This window comes from Larimichthys crocea, chromosome VII, assembly GCF_000972845.2.
Source record: "Larimichthys crocea isolate SSNF chromosome VII, L_crocea_2.0, whole genome shotgun sequence".
Taxonomy (NCBI): domain Eukaryota; kingdom Metazoa; phylum Chordata; class Actinopteri; family Sciaenidae; genus Larimichthys; species Larimichthys crocea.
In genome coordinates this window covers 14216970-14239725 of record NC_040017.1, presented here as the reverse complement: position 1 = coordinate 14239725, position 22756 = coordinate 14216970, and the positions used below count along the sequence as shown (strand labels likewise).

The 22756-nt window shown below is 39.4% G+C and overlaps 1 protein-coding gene across 1 annotated transcript in view; it reads left to right on the top strand.

Annotated features, from left to right (window-relative positions):
* Positions 1 to 22756, top strand: part of zgc:172282 (leucine-rich repeat and fibronectin type III domain-containing protein 1-like protein) — a 165218-nt gene that overhangs the window by 121768 nt on the left and 20694 nt on the right. The window contains exon 9 of the mRNA XM_027280528.1: positions 21015 to 21658. Within this exon, the coding sequence (XP_027136329.1) occupies positions 21015 to 21658 (644 nt within the window). The remainder of the gene's footprint in view (positions 1 to 21014; positions 21659 to 22756) is intronic.

The window sequence follows — 22756 nt, the reverse complement described above, 5'->3', positions numbered from 1 at the left end:
CGCTAAGGCATCCCACATTGCAGACGGATTGAGCAAAGTGCTCAACATACAATAATAACACCAACAATCAAGTGCAACCTATAAATGCCCACCTGAACTCAGCTACTGTACTGTTTTTTTTACACCTACATTATGTATATTGCAGCTAGGTTTACCTTATTGATTTCAAAATGTTTTTCTCCCAGGGTGAGTGCACCTGAACTGTTGATTTGGCTTTGTAATTGCCTTTGGGCTGAGCCACACCAACCTCCCTGCCAGTCACTGTGAATTTGGCCATATCAAGAGTGACAGAAATATTTCCCCTTTGCTGGAGCTCTCTTCAAAGCCAATGTTGGGAAGCCCTCTTCCTACTGATGCCTATGAATCTGCCGCATTGATATCAAAGCCGCTCTTTGGACTCCATGTGTGCGGCTTGGTGGGGACGGCTGAAGGAGGGATTAGGTTTTGACTGTGTTTGTGCTGGTCTAAATCCTTAACAGAGCTAGCTGACCTCAGGGCGGATGGAGAGAAATGAGTTCATCCTCAAGATAAACACACACAGACTCTCTCCAACACATTTCTTCTCAGTCCGTCTCTCTCTGCCTCTTTCACATAGACAGAAACGCACACAGTTTGGTTGAATAATGGCCCAGTGAGTGGTGTGCCTATGGGGAAAGCTGTCAGTTTAATTGAATCCAGTATTCTCCATTCTCCCTGCCTGCTAATTGATTCTGTCAGGCTCTTCTGCTTGACAAAGAGACTGACATTTCCCCCTGCGTGGTTATGACTGTCACAGTGTGAGCGATTGTATGTGTGTGTGTGTTTGCCCTTGCACATTATTTACTTAGAGCTACAGGAATCTGTGTGTGTGTGTGTGTGTGTGTGTGTGTGTGTGTGTGTGTGTGTGTGTGTGTGTGTGTGTGTGTGTGTGTGTGTGTTTGCGTGTGTGTGCACATCTGAGGGGGCGCCTAAGAACATTACTAATTTAGAAGGACAGACAGCAAAGTTGGCTGGGATTGTGTGTTTGTATGGATTTATATGTTGTAATGCTCAGAGGCACGCAGCCGTGATGATGAAAATACATCATGAAAAATGTCAAAAAATGATATGTTATAATGTACATAGGCTCAAGCTTTCAAACCGATCTACATGTAAGCAACACTTCACTTCAATGGTTGCTGTTGCTATGAGGGTCAAAAATTGAACTGCTCGTCCTCTCAGCCAAACCAACTATACTGTACACCATGACATCAACATCAAAAGCGACTCACCCCTACCAGGTTAGTGAGAAACCTAAGGGTTATGATTTATGACCAACTAACCTTCTCTAATTATGGCCTTTGCACTTCACAACATCAGGAAAATCAGGCAGCGCACTTGGTCTTCAATAAACTCAATAAACTGTTACCCCGCTGCTCATTGAGCCCCACTAGTGTGTAAATTCAAATTGGATGCCCTTATACAGGCATTATGTTACATCACGTCCGTTGCGCTCCTCCAATGAGCGATGCTTGGCTCTGCCATCGAGACTCTTGTCATCTGTTGTTCCCGGTTGGTGGTCGCACTGTACCTTGATTGTTTCCCTTTGTTTAGAGTTGCTTTGGCTAAAAGGATCTGCTAAATGACTAAATGCAAAAGTAAATACGGCTATTTGGTTTAGCGTTACCATTATACATGATGAGAATATCCAAGTACATCTTCATGTACATTTTTTTGACGCCATTCAAGTCTTAGTCATTGGTAGCTAACAGTAGTCTCTCAGCAGCTGTGGCATAGATTGAGAGGATGACAAAAGTTCATGCTCAAAGCACTTAGGTCAGTTGCTCATTAATAGTATAGTAGTATATGTTGCTTGCCTTGTCTAAATCTTGAGACATATAACATGTCAAGCTTTAAATTCTGTTCTGTTTCTTTTTTTTTCCTCTTTGTCTAGTTTTGTATGTCTGTCTATCATTATGACCAGGGGAGCATTTTACCCAAGTGTCAACAGCACCTACATCATTTTTATTTCATTACACGTCAGCGGTTGATGTATTGCAGTCACTTCAGTGCAGACACTCCAGGCCCTCTTTGCTGCCCTTTCAAACGATATGAGATTGGCAGTGGGGAAAACACACAAACCTACCTCCATACATACAGAGAAAGACAGACACATACACACACACACACACACACACAGATACAGCAAGTATACCGTTTTGACCACTGTGCAGCCTGCAAATATCAGTTTGACAGTTATTGTTGTGAAACACGAGTGTTTTTCAATCTCTGTCACAGATGAAGAGAAACAGAAAATTCATCATCAGCAGAGCCAAGCGGTTTCAGAAATTGACTAAAACAATAAACCAAGGGCCAAAATTATCCCACACTGACGTAAGCTAAACTCTCCTGGTACATCAAAGGTAGATCGAAGGGATAATTCACTTCAACTCGTGGAGCACAGATCCAAGTCAACCAATAATGACTCAGAAACTGAGAGTTTTCTGCTGATACTCTCTTTTTAGTCCCTGAATTTAAAATCTACCGTGAGGTGATTACTGTTGGCAGAGCCGGCAACTCATCGTGACTGAACAAATGTAACTGACAGCAGAACGGTGAACTTTTATCTTGACATTAACAAAGAAATTGTGTGTAAAGTGGTCCCTTTATGTACTCGCCCTATGTATGGAGTACAACCTTTATTAAACATTCAACATGTTTACTTTATGGTTTGTGCTTTCTATAGAAATATACGCACCAAGAATAACATAAAGGGTCAGTAAGCACTATGCCACGCACTTGAAAGTTAATAACTGACTTTTAAAGCCTGACGACTGCATGGGTCATAATGCATGTCAAAAATAACCATACAGGGTTATGTGTGAGGGCAACCATTAATATTTAAAAAGCTGCCAGCCAACTTGACAACCTCTCAGCCATATTCAGAGCCACATATCACTGTCTATCTTGTGCCTTCCTGTCTATTAGTTTTTCTTTTTTGTGTTAGTATTTTTCTGTTTGACCATGAATCTGTCCACCTGTCTCTTTATCGTCCTTACGTCCATCCCTACATCCATTCTCCCCACCCTCCATCTGCCTATGTCTCGACCATAAATCTAGATGGCCCACCAGAGTACATACACTCAACATACAGCAGACAGAACTAATCTCACAATAATCTCTGCCCGGATTATCTCTTCCGGTTTGCTGTAGAGGAATGGGAGGAGGAAGTGAGAGAGATTAGAGTTATTGGGGTCAAAAACTTCTCTAGTTTCATGCAGAAATGTCTTATGAAACAACGGCAAGTCAAAAGAGACCGATCGTCTTCTTTTACTGCATCACAATGACAATTTTAGAAAGAGTGGAACAGTTTATTATAGACATTCATCCTTTCCACGCTGCATTTTCTGAGTCATTGTATTTAGTAGCAGTTTATCTTCAACTGTTTCAAGAATAAACCAGGCTGAAAAGTATTGTATTATATTAATAAGCTGCTTGGAGAATACATGAGACACACAGACGTGTTTGGAATCAAAATCCTTTGTGGTATATTAAAGGTACTTAATATACTAGTTTGTGTACTTAACATTTGCAGGACATTTCCTGAACCAAAACTGACTTGTTTTAAATTAAGTAATACATAAATTAATGCACATCAGCACAATATAATAACCAGAGAAGGAAATGTAAATGAATTCCAAAGTAATTGCACATACTTTTCCCATGTTAGGATTTTTCCTCAGGGCTGTGCCTTTATTTTAGCTTCAATATGCAAACCATGCAGATGCTATTAAAACACTTATGGACCTTTACATATTTGTGATTGGCTGAGCTTGTTTTTCTGTCAGCATCCAATCAATTTCAATTTGAATATTGAAAAAAAATAAAATAAATAAAAAGTCTTGGCTCAGAAAAATGCTTGCATATATGTCTATAAATCATTCTTAAGGCAGGGTGTTTATGCTTTTTATTTGTATTTAAGGTATGGTTCTATATGGTCCAACACAGTAAACTGGTACTGGGTTAAAAATATATAAATTACATAACCCCGGTAAAAAAAACAAAAAAAAAAACATCCATCCATTTTCTGAAGCCGCTTATCCTTTGGAGGGATGGGAGAAGTAAAAACAAACAAACAAAACAATATCAGCATCTTCAGCATTGATGCTAGTATGTGTTTTTAAAAAAAACACTGTAGTCTTTCTGCGCTACTCTTCCAGGTCAGGATTCAAACATGTTTGGGGTCAACATGCTGAAGCTACAAGAACAGTATTAATATAAAATTATGGCATGTTTTTGTTCTGCCAAGGTCACCTATTGTCCTCAAATACTGTAGTTAGGTCACACTTTTTTATGAAGTCAAAGATCATTACTATAGAGCAGCAGTGGCAGCAGCAGAGGAGATTACTCTGGTGCCTGCCTGCCTGCCTGCCCACCAGTCCGTCCGTCCGTCCGTCTGTCCGTCCATCTATCGAGACCACCACAGGACCTTGGTGTTTACAGTCCTTCCTGCTGAGGTGTCCTTTATCAAGACACTTCCTGCCAGGCTTGTAGCTGACCGTGAACTCTGATCTTTGTATTGTGGGAAGACGTGGGGAGACAATTTCCCTACAGAGATCAATAACATGTATAGGCCATGGAGGAGCATGATTTTAAAGAGGAGAGCAGGCTGCACAATATACGAAACTATTATACAGAATGTGTGTGTGTGTGATGAAAGAGAAAGTCATAAGCACAGATTAATAAAATGCAATGTAGGGGAAATCTGAAATGAATAAATACATGTAATAAAAGGCACATTTCTATTTCTATTTCATTCCATACATGCCTTACATGCATTTATCCCCATGTAATGTGTCAGAATATGATCAAAGGTCATTACTGAGTATTAACTCAGGAATTTTGCTTTGTATTAAAAGGACATTGTCTCTCAATCACAGGGTTAAGCCACAGGCAAATCCTGTATATCTGTATTATAACAAGAGATTACTTCTATATTCATCTCATACTGGACGTGGGCTACAGTTAGCAGCCTGCAATATATAAAGTGTTTAAGCTGTACGTTAAGTCTTGCAATGTTGTTACAGACTGGTAGAATAGTAGATAGAATAGTGACAGTGGGGATTAGCGCTGACTTTATCTAATATTGGTTATCCTCTGCCCTCTGACTCAATGAGAATCAAGGTCATGCATCTCTTAGTGTTGAGTCATATGTCTGGCAGGGAGTAATATTGTTTTATTCTGCTTTTAAGGGCACAATGTTAATAGTGAATATTAGCTTTGTGCAGGAGAAAACAGTGGCCGTACCTACAGTAGTCGTATAATGAAGCTCATCACAGGCAAGTTTTTTTTTTGGGGGGGGGATTTAATGAAACTTCAGGTGGAGAGCACCATTAAATCAACTGACCTACTTATAGCAGTGTTCACAAGTGGCTTTTGTAGTTCATCCCTATACCTGTGCTTCCATTGGGCATACGAAATGCAAGTCAGCCAGCTCCACTTGTCACAAGAACGACAGCTCCAGTCCACACTCGTGCAACCACTTGCCATCCATTCTTCATTCACTTTGAATTGTGTATCCCACTAACAACCTGCCCCCTAAGGTCTGTTCCATATTGAGCAGCAAGATGTCATGTTCAACCTCTGTCTACCACAGAGGGATTTAATTTCCTTGCTGCCTGAATACCATATTTGATACAAACCATTCAACTAAAAGTAACGGGGGAAATTGTGCTGTTGTACTGTATGCCCACTCTTATGGAGGTTTATTGTCATTATCACCCTTCCCAGCTACCCAAGCACTCACTCATTCTGGTATTTTAATGCTCACTGTGCTTTTGCAATGCTTTCAACAGTAAAATAAGACCACTCTGACCTTTCAATAGAAAATACTGCAGACAGAAGAGACATTTATATTCCCATGAATAGATTTGAATGGAATTATCAGGTATTGTAGAATGATTGATTACTGTAGTTCTGTGGAGGCATCTATGGCAGCGAAACCTAATAATATTGGATTCAACATTCAGATAAAAATAAATCTCTCTTTAGTCAGATTTTTTTTTATTTTATATATACCATGAGAGCAATTATGCAAGTATGGGCATTACTAATCAGGATTTATGATCTTTATGAATAAGTTAGACGGGACATTATTTTACACTTATATCTTTCTTCACTTCATGTTTGAGGTGGCAATGGAACAAGCAGCAGTGTATGTATCTTTGTACATATCTATTCTTTTCTACAGTAAATGCTCCATTCGGGATACCATGGTTTGGCCTGCTCTGTCAGCTGTGACCATTTTACATGCAGAAAGGGCATTTGGACTTCCTGCCAGGTGCCAAACCACCTCAGTTGGGGCTCCTCAAACCAAGTACAGGAGTGGGAGTTCAACTCTGAGGCTCTTCACTGCGTCACTGATGCCAGGCCCAGTCAGCATGGATAGCCAGTTTGGCTGTTACAATCTGTAATTGTATTCTTCTGGTCACTACCCAAAGCTTTTGGCTATAGGTGAAGGTCAGAATAAAAAGTCATTGGGTGCATTGTGGGTGAACATTTTGCAGCCACAGTCCAATATAGTGCCTGAATTTATATAGCTATCTACCCGGCAGATCATCCCATTAACCTTTTTTTCTTTTTTTGGGATTCTGATATCATCTAAAATTCAGCAGCAAAATGTTCCACTGCGCACGGAAAATCACAGTCTGTTAAGCAAAGCGAGAACATCATTTTCAAACAGAAATGCCATCATAATGTCACAGAACTGGAAACTCTCAGACATTAGCTCAGCTTTGATTTCTTATCCATGTCCAGTGCACACTGTGGAAAAAAAGGCCAAATGTCTCACCAGAGAGTCTGCACGACCTCACACTCCTGACATATCTCGGAAGCCTCTAGCATGTCACGAATGCTTCATCTCTTTTGGCAACTAGCGAGATAAAAGATCAGCCCATTGTATTCTCAAAAAAAAAAAAAAATTACTATTCCACATTTGTGGTAATTCATAAAAGAAAGCGGGCATATTGTTCTCATGCATCCTAATGAATTTTAAATATGGACAACAAATGAACACCAGTCATGTATTTTGTAGAAATGTAGATGTCATCTCTTCTTTAGTTTCTCGTGTGACAAGCAAATATTACTGTAGTTTATGTGGTCAAGTACTGATAATAATGGATCACATCCATGTAGTGCTTCATCTTGATACCCGAAGCATCTAAGCCTCTTAAACAGAATCAGTGAACATAAGAGTTTTTATCAAGGGCAATAATGGTGATTATCCTGCAGGGTTCCTCTTTAAAGAGTCCAACCATATCTTCACAAGTGTCCCTAATATGATGGGGCCATTTGTGCTGGTAATACAAAAAAAAATCTTATTCTTAGAAAGAGATAAACCTTTCATCCCAAAAATAATAATAACAAAATAAAAAACACTAAAATATAGTGGTATAATTTAAATGAATCTACATGTTAGAAGAAGTTGAAACCTGCAGGGTACTGATCTACATAAACACAAAACTGTTATATGACTTAGCTGAATGCTGTTTTCTACGCATTTCTGGTATTTATGAGCTTAGCTGAATGCTGTTTTCTACGCATTTCTGGTATTTATGAGAGGGAAAAGTTCTCTTTTACAGCATTTAGCATATGCCACCTCAGCAAAGTTGGGGCTTGCTAGAGGTGCTAGATAATTACACACAATACAATACGCAGTAATTAAGGAGACAGTGTTTAAGGTGTGCCTGTAATTAGTGTTAAATCCACAACCCACACTGTAATTAAACAAGGGCTGAAACAGTTGCAGTGTCAAAATCTATCTCACCTTCAACAATCACTGCTGCAGATAATATAGAAATATAGGACACACAGGAACAAGGTCAGTATCATCCTTATTACTGCTGCTGCAGGTGTTCCTAGGAAGGTGAAATGAGGGGATACTAGTTTTCTGAAGTCTGCCTCTGAAGTTTCCTTGAAAGAGAATCACCGTCTACCTTCCAGGTTGCAGGTCTAATTTAAAACACGTCTATATGAAGCTGCAAATGAACCTTCCCAGTGGAGAAACAAACAGTTTCAGGCTAAGCTCAATGAATGGAAGTGAACATACAATACATTAGTTATCAAAAGGAGATCACGTAGAACGGCCTAAATCTATGTAAGATCACCAAAGGGATAGTTCAGAGACACAGTGGTTTGGGGAAATGCAGCTGTTTTCAGTCAGAATCTAATAAATGACTTCAGACAGATAGTTTTTTATGTATTTGGTAAAGTCGGAAGCAATGTCAAACAGAAATATTGTGCTCTCTTTGCTCAATTGCTGAGTGTCTTAGAGATCAAACAGCATAGTCATAACCCTGTACAGGAATTGAGCAAAACATAGTAAGTATAGAAGAGGGGCTGAGGTTGTGCCTTTTTCCAGGCTTTGTCTGAGGGCGGGCCCACAGTGTCAGACTTTAAAAACTCCCGTACTAATGGAAGCTTTATCTAAGTTTTATGTTGCAAAGATGGGATGGTTGGATTGCCTTTGGGTCAGAGGAATGGGAACAGGTGGATTTCAAGCATATTTAGAAAGGAGATGACAGGGTATACTGAGGACAAGAGGGAAATAAATGATAAAGAAAAGTTAGTTAAGACGATGCATTTTTCTCCAGAGTGAGTACACTTTCAATATCACTGTCATCCATGTGATCTGCCTCCGGTTGTTAATTTGTATAGAGTCCTTTATGAGTTTGTTACTGCTGTTTTCTTATCATTGTTAGTGAGTGTGTGTCACAGCTGTCTTCTTGTCACGATTATCGTGCAGAAGTCAGCAGAGGACTGATTGGTTCTCAACACTTGAGACTTGCAAAGGCATGTGCTTATCTTTCAACTGGGAAATCAGCAAATCACAGAGATCTAAGTTTGTTGTTCTTGACTTTTGGGAAGAGAGTGAGTGACTTGTGTTCTCTGTTGTTGCAACCACATTTTCTTTTATCCATAAAGTACCAACTTTGTGGTCAAAATACTTCCATTTTACAGTTGTTTCCAATGTAATACTATGTTTTTCATTACAAATTGTATTTTAGGATTTGGTACTGGACTGAGACTAAGTGGCTTATGACTAAGTGTCTTATTTTGACAGTACCTTTGACACTACCCGATTGGAGACATGTTGTATCATTGAGGAAGTTGCTTTTCTATCTCTCAGAGAACTATGTTTTATGTATTCATCTTCTGGCTGTGTGATCAGTTTTGGCCTGCTTGATGGTGTTTCAGATACAACTGATCCAGTTTCTGCAACACATTATCCACTGCCCCCTTAGAAACATTAGGTTTAGCCATAATTTGATGCTGAGAAAGACCCTCTTTGTTTAAAACAATATTCTGACTTTCACTTAGTTCTGAATTCTCAACATTTTCAATTATTTATACGTTTCTGTGAAGAGTGAATAAAAGATTTTATTCAGGGTTGTTAAATAGGTATTTCTCTGTGGATTTCTTACCAGATGTTTTCCATTTTTATTTATTTATATGGCTATAAAGAATAATTCTAAATAATGAATATTAATAGCTTTAAACACTATGCAGTGTACACTGTCTACATAGGACACAAAGTCATTCACAAAAGAAGGATCCTGTTAATAATTTTGTTATTTTTCACTGACCCAGACTTAATCAATAATACCCCTCTTCTAAAAACATAAAGAAAATACTAAATGGATTTAAAAAGGGCATGTGGAGTGCAAAACAAATAGGCAAGCCTCTTCCACTGTAAGGATCTATAATTTGGATTTTGTTTTCATTATTCTCTGCTCTTCATAATTGATCCGGCTCTATATTGGCTCCCACTCTATAGGTTCAGTCCAGGGGACAGCTGGAGTTCACGCTCATCAATGCAGCCTCTTCGGTTATGGCTGCAATGAAACATAGTCCTTTTGTTAGTCATTTGGCCCCTTGCAAGGCATCATGTGATCTCTGTGTTGGTTCCAATTTAAAATACTTTCTTTTAAACTACACAGTACAGTATATGGGTGGTTTAATCCTGCATCAGCTGCTGATTTTCTGCTTTACACTCATCTGGAGCTGCAATGCTAATATTTACATGTAAACAGTGACATTCATGGCATTTCATTTGTAGTTCCAGATGCATGTAATGAAGGAGAGCCATGTTTATTTTGCCTTTATCTTATATTGTCGTATAAAGATACGCTTGGCTTAATAAAGACATTAAGGAAATACTGTGAGATTATATCATCTTACATTGAATGATAATTGGTACCACAATTTTAAAAGAATTGATTCATGACTGAAATTCTGTGCCTGAATTTATTGTAAAAAAAATTAAATTCATCCTCGAGGCGAGCTCTCTCCCCGTTTGTCTATGTCCTTGTGAAAGTTTTGTTTCCTCAATAGAAATCCAGGGGAGAACATTCGTATGAGAGATTGATGGCCTTGTAAAAACATGTTGAAGTATTAACTTGCTGCTTTGTCCATGTAGGACAAAGAGAGACAAAGCAGAAGTAGTAGGAGGTTAAGGAGAATAGTTTAAGGGAGGAAGGGGAGTGTGAGGCAGACACTTACTGTGACACTGTGAAAAACAGATGTAAAGCAACAAACAGCACTCTTGTCACTCAGTTTTAATGATCTAAATGTATGTAGCGAGTAGGAAAACATACATCTATGTAAGTCACCTGCTGAAAATGCATTTCAGAAATATTACCACACAGTTGAGTGGTCAAAAGACTGCAAGCTAATTAATTAATGCTGAAAGAAAATGAGGCTCAAATATGACAAACTACTTCAAACACACCGTTATAAACACACAAGTCTGACACAGTGATGCTATGAGCGCTTGTTGTGTTGTAGAATGTTTTCTTTTTAAAAGAAGGCACTTTACAGAGAATCAGCCTGACAACAATCATTTCAATTCCTGTCTCTCTCTCCATGGTCTCTTTTTCCAGGGCAAAACATTGAAAATACAAAGCCCCACTGCTCAAGATAACTCTAAAGGCTTTCTGGCCAAACACATACAGGGTGTAGCCATTATGAGAGTCAACATGACAGTAGGTTCAAGACTGTCTTGAGTTAATGCAAGTTGATAAATATTGTCATAATACTGAGTATCTCTGGTTTCCACGGTTTTATTTTTGTGTTTCTCATTTTGTATAGTGCAGAGGAACAAGCTGATTTTTTTGTTTTATAGCCACAGTGATGTATTCTGGCTAAATAAAAGGAAGCGGACTCAAACACGTATTTATATGGACCAAATTAAACCAATCTCAAAGGTGGTCAAGCTGCCTGCCCAACAGGCTGCCTAATGACCCTTAGCTGATCACCTACTTACAGTACAATTAGGTGTATTTAGTAGAAACTGGCCAGCTGTAGGAGGAATAGTTGGATAGGAACCGGACAGGACCATAATAAAACAGAAACACTGTACTGTGTTGCCTGTTATAGAGTCATGCACTATAAATGACGACAATAACACACAGCTTCCCCCTGCGAAGGAAAAACGTGATGCCTTCCCACAATGTACTTTTTGAACTTGTTTTATGCTTCATTTATTCATTACTGTAGCTAATTAAGTCAAATTAATATTTAATCAATGTCATGAGTAACTATTTAAATAATGTAAGTTATACATTGGATAAGTAAGTATTAAAGTACCCCATAGGAGTGTTTTGACCTCACCCATTAACCAAAGTATAAATTATGGAAAGTACTTATAAATTAAGTATAAGTTATAGGCATTCTCTGCCTTATTCTGTGATTCTAAGGATAAAAATTCATAAAAATTCAATATTTTCGTTTTAGGAAAATAAATGGATGCAGCTTTAGTGGAAATAGTTTAACAGAGTCTCAAATATAAAGGGAGCTTTTATTTTGAATACACACAGTATTACAGTTGCCAATGCAGTGGACTACAGGTGCAGTACAATGTGCATACTGTATGTCTCTATATGCATGGACAATACTTTACACCAATGTACATTATCGATGCAATGCCTATTGAGAGTTACATTACACAAAAGGTGATGGTGGTGTCTGAGAAAACAAATGGCACAGCAGTATGTAACACTGTGGCTGTCGTGATTTTAATTGTTATGCCTGTCAGTGTGGGTGCTATGCTTAAAAAAAATGAAGTAAGTACTAATCCACATTTATGCATGTGCTCCCAGATTTTTGTCATTGTTAATAAGAAAAACATGTGATTATTTAACCAGCCAGTTACATCAGCTATAAGTGATTTAAGTGCAAATGTTCTTGCGCAGGTTGTCTCACAACTCTGAAATCTGATCTGTCTTAATGTGGGTGAGAGAGAGAGAGAAAATGAATACAAATTATACAGACAGAGAGGCAGAGAAATTGGAGATGATTGGAGAAATTAACTGGCGAGGGCTGACAGAGGCTTACAAAAAGTAGCAGTTGAAAATGACGATGACGATGGCGATGAAGATGACTGGGGGAGGATGTAGGATGAAGGGAGAGATGCTATAAAAAAGAAAATAAAAAGAAAGATGGGGTTTGTGTCAAAACACTGGTGTAGTGAAAATCTTATAGTGTAACCTGAAAAGTACTGACTCAGTTCCCCAGGGGAAGGTAAAAAGGGGGGCGGCTCACCTCTTAAGAGGGGTTGACAGAACAAGGCCCGCAGCTCACATGGACCCAAAGGGGAAGTCCACACAGAATGATTAATTATGTGGTATTTATTTTCATAATTAAAGCTTGTAACATCAAATTTTGTCCCCTGAGTGCTGTGAACACCTCATGGCTAATGTGCTCTGCAAGACACGACGAGCTCTGAAAGTGAATTTTTATTAAAAAGTTCACTCTTTAAATTAAAATTCTTTTTTTTATTCATTTGAATTTTAACATATAGGTCCACACATCCATCCATGTTCATTTCAGTGACACGCGTTGTGTGATTTTTTTTGCATTTTGCTTTTTTTGTGTGTCAGACAGCATGTGTGTGCTGCAGGGACTTTGCTGTCAACCCTTTGCCCTCCTCTGTTCTGCGTCGCCCGCACCGGAGAAATAATTGGCACATTAAATTATTTAAAAAACAGCCAGGGCACATTGTCATAAATATTCACTTGACGTTCTGCTTAGATCAACAGTCGGAACCCAGAGCTCTGGATGTGACTTCATGATATCCCATATGAGTGTGTGTGTGCATGTGTGTGTGCATGTGTGTCCGTTTTCAGCGCCCAAGGGCTGATTGATGGACAGTGCTTACAAACAAAACGTCCTCCCGTCGATCAGCATAACTGAATGCAGACAGCATGAAAATGTCAGATGTGCACGTGAGTGTGCGTAGCCGCAGCGGGCATGGAAATGTCAGCCACGCTCAAAACTGGCCACACTCACTCGTGAACATGTGCACATACAAAGTACACACACACAGCTCATCATCAGTCCGTTGTTGTAACAAGTGTCTCTAACGAACCTGTCGCTGTTCTCGCCCGAGACGAGGCAATAATGACATGCTAATAAAGTAGAGCCGCTGATAACAGGTCTATTAGTATCTATTAACGGCATCTGGCTGCACGCACAAGGCCTCCGTCAGCCTCAGACTGACCACTCCTCTGCTGCACAGACACAATGACAGCTCTAATGCTATTGTGACTTAAGTACCAAACACTGTGTGTGTGTGTGTGTGTGTGTGTGTACAATTTTACTTCACTATCTCCACAGTATAACAGTGTGAAAGATTGTGACACCACTACTTTTTCTTATGCACACACCATTTTGGGGGTATAATGTGTTATCTGCCTCGCTAAGTTTGTTTTTGTGACTGTGGCCACAGACTGTAGAATAAAAAGATTTTTAAGGCATACAAACGACTATATGACTGGCTTTTCTGCATCTTTGACAGTTTCTGCCGGCAAAAATATTCAGCCTTGGGCAAAAAGGTAATAACTGTGGTTAGAGCTAAGGTGACAAAAGCAAGTGGCATCCGGCATGACTCAGTGTGACAAGCTGAGATACCTGTCAATCTAGCAGACCATACCTGTAACCTTACCCCTTATTAAACCTTAATATTCTCTCTTTCCTGATAGACTTCATCTTCACTTTCATTTTTGTTTTCTTTTTTAGGATTGCAAGTTAAAGCGCATCCACATTTCCTTCACCATACAGTCAAGGTTGCAACTTGATGTGCAAGTCTGTTTGTGGTATTGCTTTGTGCAGAGACAAAAAGCTGCTTGTACACATACAGCAAACAATACAATACAATAAAACAGTGATAGTACATACATTTTGATAGAAAATACACAATTTAACAGCTGGTGCGTAAGTTAAAACATTCTACAAGCACAACAGCTCATTCATACCAGTTCCTAACTGTCTGTAGATAGAAACTTGGTTTGAGCAGTGCCTGTTTTGATACCACAGTAATGCAGACTTGATGGCAACAATGTAAATAAGTCATGACTTGGGTGGGTAGAGCACTTGATTATAGACTGAGCTGCTGGGAAAGATCTCGAGGCATCAGTCTGCCTATAATCCCTGGAGCAGTTTACCAATCCTGTAGAGCTGCCCCAGTCTATCTGCTACGTGTTGTTTAGTTTCTATCGATCAATCTATCTATTTATGATCATCTTGAAAATATGGTTTGACTGATCAAAAGTATGCAAATTCTGTTAAATTCTCTCTGGGATTTCTCTTTGCCGGTATCCGACAGTCAGATGGTGAATTGCACAGTTAAGTTGTGCTTTGAGACACACAGGCAAGGAATAACCTGGGGAAATGACAGTCAGACAGTAATTACCAGTCTTCGATTGCAGTGGCGTTGAAAGCAGTTAGAGATGAAAAGCCAAGAAAGGAGAGATGATGAAGGGGGGAAACATGTCAATATAAATTCGGCTAAAATGCAGGGATATATGAGAAAACAGGCCTCGTGGTTTCAAAACACATTGACGGAAGAATGAAGGCTTCAAACGTTCGCCTCTGAAACAGATCACACCCTAAAAAACAACAACAACAAAAAAAACTGGAAGAGATGCCAACATTACCATAGCTATTCAGTATTCAAAATGATACATGTGCTGTGACAGATTGCTCTCTCTCACAGCACAGGGGGGAGAATCTCTTACTCCCCACTTCCAACTGGATACTGTGAAATCTCATTGGGCTGAGTTGAGGTTAAAAAATAGTTGAGATTCAGGGGGCAATTTGTATGAAAAGGCGTTATTAACACCAGCGGGCAAAGTGTGAACTGTGCCGAGAATTAAGACAACTTAGTAACTGGCAGCAATCGTTAATTAATTCCTGAGTCAAGAACTCTGTTGAAAGAGATTTAAAGGGATATTTGCATAGAAATGCAGAATGTGTAGGCATCAGAGGTGTTCTGGTTTCCATTTGTAGTCTGAGTAGTGTTGGCCAATCACATTTGATTGGGCTTGGTTGCATGCAGGTAAACAGTCCGTTCGGAGAGCAAAAGACGAGGAACTGTAAATGCATCTCGAAACTCATCTCCTATTGCATGACAAAGATTTAGCTTTTTTTTTTCAATTGAAATGCATTCATATGCAGGTATTTAGCAGAAACAGAAAAATGTGTCTTTTTTTAATTTTAAGTCTTGGCCCAGATTTGTGTTACATATCCTTCTGATATCTGCTGGTTGCACTGAAAAAAATCAGTCCTAGGGCAACAGGAAATGTGTTCCAAGATTGTAAATGAGGAAACCGAAATTTGAAGTGTTACAATTTGGAAGTGCAGAAAATGGGCTGAAATGCTGTATGATGGAGAGTATTACAATCATGTCTCTATGGATATTCCTAAAGGCCAGTGTTTTTTAGTCAGTGTAAACACCATGATATTACAGTGAGTGTACGTGGACTACTGGCCATTATTTGCATGGTGGAGATACACAAAGAAACTGGCTGAGGTAAAAACAGGGTTAATATAATGAATAGATTATAACACTGTGAACACAAATTATTTGGCTATTATGATTTATACAAGATGATATTGGAGATATTGGATTATGAGGGGGATTTCTCCAGCTCATCATGATTGTATGAAGGTAGAACACCGTGCTAAAAGGTTACTCTTACAGTTGTCCACAGCAGCTCAGGTTTTCTCTTTCATTTTATTGAATTCCTATAGCTGGCCTAAGGCAACAGGACAGTTACATTTTCCCTCTGCAGCCTCAGCTGTATAATAGCTGTGTATTTGTGCTATTTTACACGCCTCATTCAGTGTGCACCTGTTATTTTAAGGTACAGTTTGCTCATGTGAAAAGCATTTTTGATAGAGACCAATGCTGTTATTTGTCTGCCCTCACTTCTGGTGCTATACAGAGTGCACTATACCTGCATTGTGGTTTCTGATTGACCTCCTGTAGTGCACAAAGCTTTTAATATGTAATATTTCAATACAAATTAAACTTATGAGTGTATAGTGGTGATTGTTTAGGCTAGTGTCCATCTGTGGACTTTTGCACCATGTGAGATCATGAACATGATATAGAAGTGTAGCTTTATGGCTGTAACTGAAACTGATCGTGACTTTGAAATTGACATAAGCTGTTCAAGCATCATAATGTGATTAGTCATACTTTGAAAGGTTAGAAGCAAATGGGTTTGAAGTCTAAATACTGCAGCAGCAAGATGTAAATTCTGAGCAGTGTTTGGTCTCTATAAGAAAACAATGGCTCTTACTCATGTCCCTTTGCCACTGATCATGTCTATTCAGCCTTAGTCATGTTAAAGAAAAAAATTATTTTGGGAGGAAAAATGGATTATGTTTAAAAATTGTCAGCTTATGCCATCATTTAAACACATTAATCAGGCTATTGTCATGCTTGCAGTATTTCTGTGCATGTGTACACAGAGTCAGATCGCATAGCGAGTGCTAATCTGTTCAATTCAAACAGTGAGATAGTTTATCTGTTTGTGTATTTGAATGAGTCTTGCAGTCTTTTATCTGTGTGTGGGCGCATGCTCATGCTCGTGCGTGTGTGTGTGTGTGTGTGTGTGTGTGTGTGTGTGTGTGTGTTTGCACGTGTGCCTGTGGGTGTGAGGATAAACCGGGGAGTGACAAAACAAAACTGACTGTTGGTCTATTTGGGTGTTGTGTGTGAGAGTAGCAGAGTCATACAAACCATTAGTTTTGCTCAGTAGCTCTGTGTCTTTGTGCGTCTGTGGATCTGAATTGTGGAGGGAATGAATCCATTAAGCTGTTTAACTCTCTCCAAGTCTGTGTGTACGTGCGTGCGTATGGGTCCGTGGTTGAACCCATTAACTGAATAAATCATCCAGTATGATTGCGGTGTCAAATGGGCTTGCTGAACCATTTTGCCCAGCAGTCCTTTTTTTTTGTCATGACAAAGGCCCAGAACTCCCAGCTATGGCTAATTATTGATCGGATGGGAACCCGGCGTCAGTCCTTACACATCTGTAAAACTGTCAATGTACAAAACATGAACAGATGCCAGCCACTGAGCAAATTAAATGCCATATGCTGATTTCATTAGATATAATCGACGTTGCTGCGATCATTTTCGTACATCTGGCTACAGAGTAAGAAAACAACTTGTTGAAGTGTCCTTGAGCAAGACATTCATTTCTCTATTTTGTTGCTCAAAGGTTGCTCTGCAGCTAACTAGAGTCAAATAGGGGGGAATTAAGAAAGAAAAACATCTGTAGAACAATAGAAAAATATATGTTGTGTAAGAGTTGGCATTAAAGCATTAAATTCTGGTCTGAACATTTTGGGAATCTTTGACTTAACAAATCGTATTTTAACAAGGCAGATGGTGGTGGTATTTTATGTTTTAATAACATCCCCCACCTCATACCACCCACTCACATCTTGGTTCACGTGCAGCTACCTTTCAGCAAAGCCTCGAGCCAGTGGAAGTTTAAGAACAGAGCATATTGACTTCTTGACAATCATAGGAGGAATTGTATTTGGAGGCGACACTGATGGTTGGCAAAGATTACTCGGGTAGCGTGAAAGGGTTCACTGGTTCAGTCTCACCCAATTTGGTTGGATTACATCAGATTGATTTTAGCCGCTTCAGTAATAACATAATTGATATTTATGACCTGACATCTGCAATGATAAAGTCCAGTGGTGTGTGGGGTTTACAGATATATACCAAGGGTAGATACTTAGTAACTGTATCTCACTATCCAATCTTGTTTTATCATTTATTCTGCATGCATTTAAATTGCATTTAACACTTTGTGATTCCACTGCTAATTAATCTGCAAGCTGATTGATGATTGTGTGTCCTGCACAAAAGGACGTACATCCGTCATGTTTTGTTCAGTGCAGCCTAGTCATAATGAAACAGAATAAAACTAATCAAATCAACATGACAAAGAGCTCACTCAAATGAAACCGACTGACAGCAAATCACATTAAAGTAGAAAATGTCAAGTACTGGCTGAGAATATCCTGCATTACACACTGGAGCTCCTTCATTAGTTTCTCCCTGTTATATATTGGCAAAATAATATGCTATACTACCCTCTCTGGTGGATTTTTCACTTTTTTAAGTGATGGCAGTGGAATCTCATCATTAACACTGTGTGTTCATTTGAAAGGTGTCTCAGCTAATTCCAGCATTCAAATTTACTTAAAATTATATTTTGCACTTTACACAAATATATTTGTCCGTGGTAAGTGTTGAAAATTGCTCCCTCTGTCTCCATGACAATTTCATCAGTCACTCTAACTCTTACATAAGGTGTTGTGAGTCAGATAATTATTTCGCTTGTAAGAACACCTTCACACACCTCATTCTGCATAATGAGAAACACAGCATCTGTCCTCTTAAACTACACAGATATAGTGTGAGTTTAAGCAATAAGTTGACACGTTACAATCAAGCAGTGTGTCAGACTGCGGATATCGTATTCAAAGCCCACATGTGCTTTGAGAATTTCACTGAAGAACCGTTGCCAGCCCTGGTCTTCCCGACTGATTTCCCCAAAGTTCCTCCCCTAATAAACTATGATTTAGTTTGTTACAGTGTAAAGATGAGGAAAGCAACAAACAACCATGGTATCATTTTGTTCAAACACAGTTAGGAGACCTCCCAGTCTGTAGTGTTTTGACGTTTATTGATGGGGATGGCGGAACTTTTTTTCTTTCAATACCCCCTTTTTGAAATTGCTTACGGGAACCCCAGTCCAGCCCTGCTCTCAAATCATGCTGTTACTCTTCAGCAAAACATAAGGGCGGTCAAAGTTTTCTGGTTCGATTCTTATTAAGAACTCAGTCCAGGGATCCTTTCACACAACACTTCACAAGCACACAGGGTCGAAACACACACACAGAGTTATCTGCCAAGATATACTTCCTGGTGGAGGTTCAATGCCATCGATGAGCTTGGCACTGAGACTAGACCCAGCTGCCCACTGGCTCTCACAAACACAAACACACACACACAAGGCGCAAAAGCCTGTCTGTCTCCATGCAGAGGTGGAAATACATTTAAGGGGGAGGAATGGGCATAAAGACTTAGAGTGCATTGGGGAGAATGTGAATGAAGCAGGAGGGAAATATGATTTAGATAAAATGTAGCAGTGACATATGGGTGTTTGGCAATTCCACCAGTTATAGTGAAGCCCCCTAGAGAGAGCAGACATACACGGAGAATCCAAGAGAAAGCTAAGGTAAGCAGTAAAGAAGCCTCGTCTTCCTGTTTACCTGGGTGATATTTTTCCCAAGGATTTCCCCCCAAGGAAAGTATACTGGCAGGAAAAAACTGGAGATGCAGTGTTTACCTTGGGAGAGACCAAGATAGAAGCTGACAATGGTAAGAATCAGGACTGTGTTTAATCAGAGAATGACGATTTGCAGCTGTGGGGGATGGATCCGTGCGAGTGTTTGTCAGATCACAGGCTTATGAATTCGAACTCCGTGGGGAAATAAGAGCGATGAGTTGTCTGTCGAGCCACAGGCAGCACCCGCATGGAAATATATGATGATAGTGCATGTGTCACTGCTGCAGCTTTCATATAATAGAACACAACGCAATACAAGGGAGCAATACAAGTTGATGTTTATTTATTTTTGGTTATATGAGTCGATGTTGCTTGTTTGATTGGTATGGTAGTGGTGGATGGACAGGCAGAGTTGGACAGAGTGGATTTGTGTTAGCAGATAATCTGGCTTTCTGATTTGGCTCTATGCCTATTGTTACTGTAGGGTCAATTCAGACCAAATCAGGGGCAGCTGATTTAGGCTGCAACAGTAGGGTGGGATGCCAGAATTGTAATTTGAAATTGAATTTATTAGATCAAATTCAGTTTCTGGTGGCACATATTTCAGCCCATAACCTAGTTCCAATATCTATGTCTCTTTTGGAGTCTATGCTATAAAATGGTGATACAAAGAAGGTTCCTTTGGTTTATGTCCACAAAAGAAGCACTACAAAAGAAGAACAAAAAACAAAAAAACAATGATGAAGATAACAGAATAGCGCACTGGGAACAATCAGTGTTGTGAAAGTGATTTGTCAAAGAACAGTTGCCATGTATCAGAAGCTTCAGACATAATGATCTATGAACTGAAATGTTTCTTTAGCACAAGGTGCTGCTTTCTTGTCTAGTCCATTACACTGAGTGCCCCGATAGACAAAGGATCTCAGAACCTGATATAACTTTTGATTTCTCTTTATTTGCAATTTGGTTGAATTAGCTATTTAAAGTTTCAGCTGACCGGATAGATCTGTGCATTTGTGTGTATGTATCTCACTTAACTGCTATTTTGTCTGTCTGATTACAGGTTTGTTAGACTGTTGTTGTATAGAAGTTTGCACCATTTACACCCGGGAAAACATTCATTTACTCAAGTAATTTATTATTGAATTATTTATTAGTTATTGTCTGCTTTCCTGTCAATACAGTTTACACTTCACATAGTTAGTTGACCTGTTATGGCAGAAATCAATGTGAATTAATGACTTTGAAGTGGAGTGATTGATTATGGTCTCTGTTTTTTTAATTATTACCTAATTATATTTCCAAACCCTTCCCTAACCCTAACTTACACAGCCCTGAAGTCTGTTAGTTATTACACCTTCTGACTGTGCGTTTCTTTTGTTTTTACTTTGGCAGGATGATTCCATCCAGCAGCAATGACTTCCTGGTTCGGGACCTCGCCGCAGGGCGCACCTACGATCTTTGTGTCCTGGCCGTGTTTGATGATGTCGTCACATCACTGACTGCAACACGTCCTTTGGGCTGTCTGACATTCACTACAGATACAGAGTTCAGCCAGTGCCAAGCACTGCACAGCCACTTCCTGGGTGGCACTATGATCATTATCATTGGTGGGATTATTGTCGCCTCTGTGCTGGTTTTTATTATCATCTTAATGATACGATACAAAGTTTACAGCAACCAAGGGGCAGGCCATGGAAAAGCAGCCATTGCAGCAACTGGGGCGAGACCACAAAGCAATGGACAAGGAGGAGGCGGTCAGGTTCAAGTCCTCCCTCACTCTGCCTCAAAAATGCCTGACAGTCGGGATGACCAAGCGTCGTCTATGGCCATGTCACCTAGCAACACTACGAGAGACACTGTGGCATTGGTTGAAGAGGAGAGCAGTGGACGGAGCATCATGACAAGGACTGACTCCTTGGCCAATGAGGAGTTGCTCTCACCCACCAAGGCCCGCTTCTCCCCAAGGGTCACCATTGAGATGAAAAGCAGACCGCCATCTGTTGCCAAAGAGCCCACCTCCCCCAAGGAACTGGCAGGTAGTGGAGAGAAAGATGATGGAGGAAGAGATATAAATAGAGGAGGCAAGCAGTAGAGCAAGGATGAAGCATTTCAGAGAGGTGGAAAGAAAGACTAAGAGAAGTTGACAGAGAAAGAGTGTACGAAAAAAAAAGTCAAACAGAAAGAGATGGAGGATGAGAAATAGACAATGTGCAATAGAGGGTGTGAAATTGAGCAAGACAATGAAAGAGTGGAACAGTGAGAAACTGAGTGAGTGTGAACGAGAGAATGAATAAGAGAGATGTCATCGTGCACTGGGAAGATAGTATGAGAGACAGGGTGTTGGTAGAGCTGAAGTTGTAGTTAAATCTTCTTAATTCATAATTGTGGACAACTCAGGTCACTGCTTCTCTAAATCTGAATAAGAAAGGTTGTTTTCTATTGGATTTTTTTTTTAATGAAACATACTTTTAACTAACCTCTAAATTTCCAACGTTGACCTCAATGATTTTTTTTGTTGTTGTTGTTGTTGTTTTCCAGGCTTAATTTCTGAACAATGCAAGATGGTGACAGCTTTAAAGCTGTTAAGAAGTTCGGTAAACTAATTAGTTTATTTTGTTTACCTAAGTGAGTTGTGTCTGCTAACTTGTTGCCAGAAAGTGCTTTTTGGGCTTTTTTCCAATGCATAGTTAAGAATGTCAGCGCTGAAAGAAATGGGCTGGTGTTAGAGGAGAGAGGGATTTCTTAATGCGGGTGGGATCACCCACAGCTAACATTATTCAGGTTAGCATTCCTTATGTTCCTCCATTAGGGTACTACAAACTATACACAGAGTGTGCCATGAAGAATAACAAAAGCAGAGGGCTTAAGAATAAAAAAGGAAAAATAATTCTTCATACTGAAGGTTGGCTGAATTACAATACCAAATTGAAAGCAATCCAAGACCCTTTTTACAAAAAAAAGGTTTAAATTTCCTATTTGCACTTTTGTTTTTTTTAATCACATCTGTGTCTTTTAGTACAACAAACATTTGTTAAAAGACCCTGTGAAGTCTCTAGAGCGTTTTATAAAAGCAACAGAAAACACACATAGGCTTAAATGAGTCTCCTCTGTGAATATTCTATTTTTATGTATCT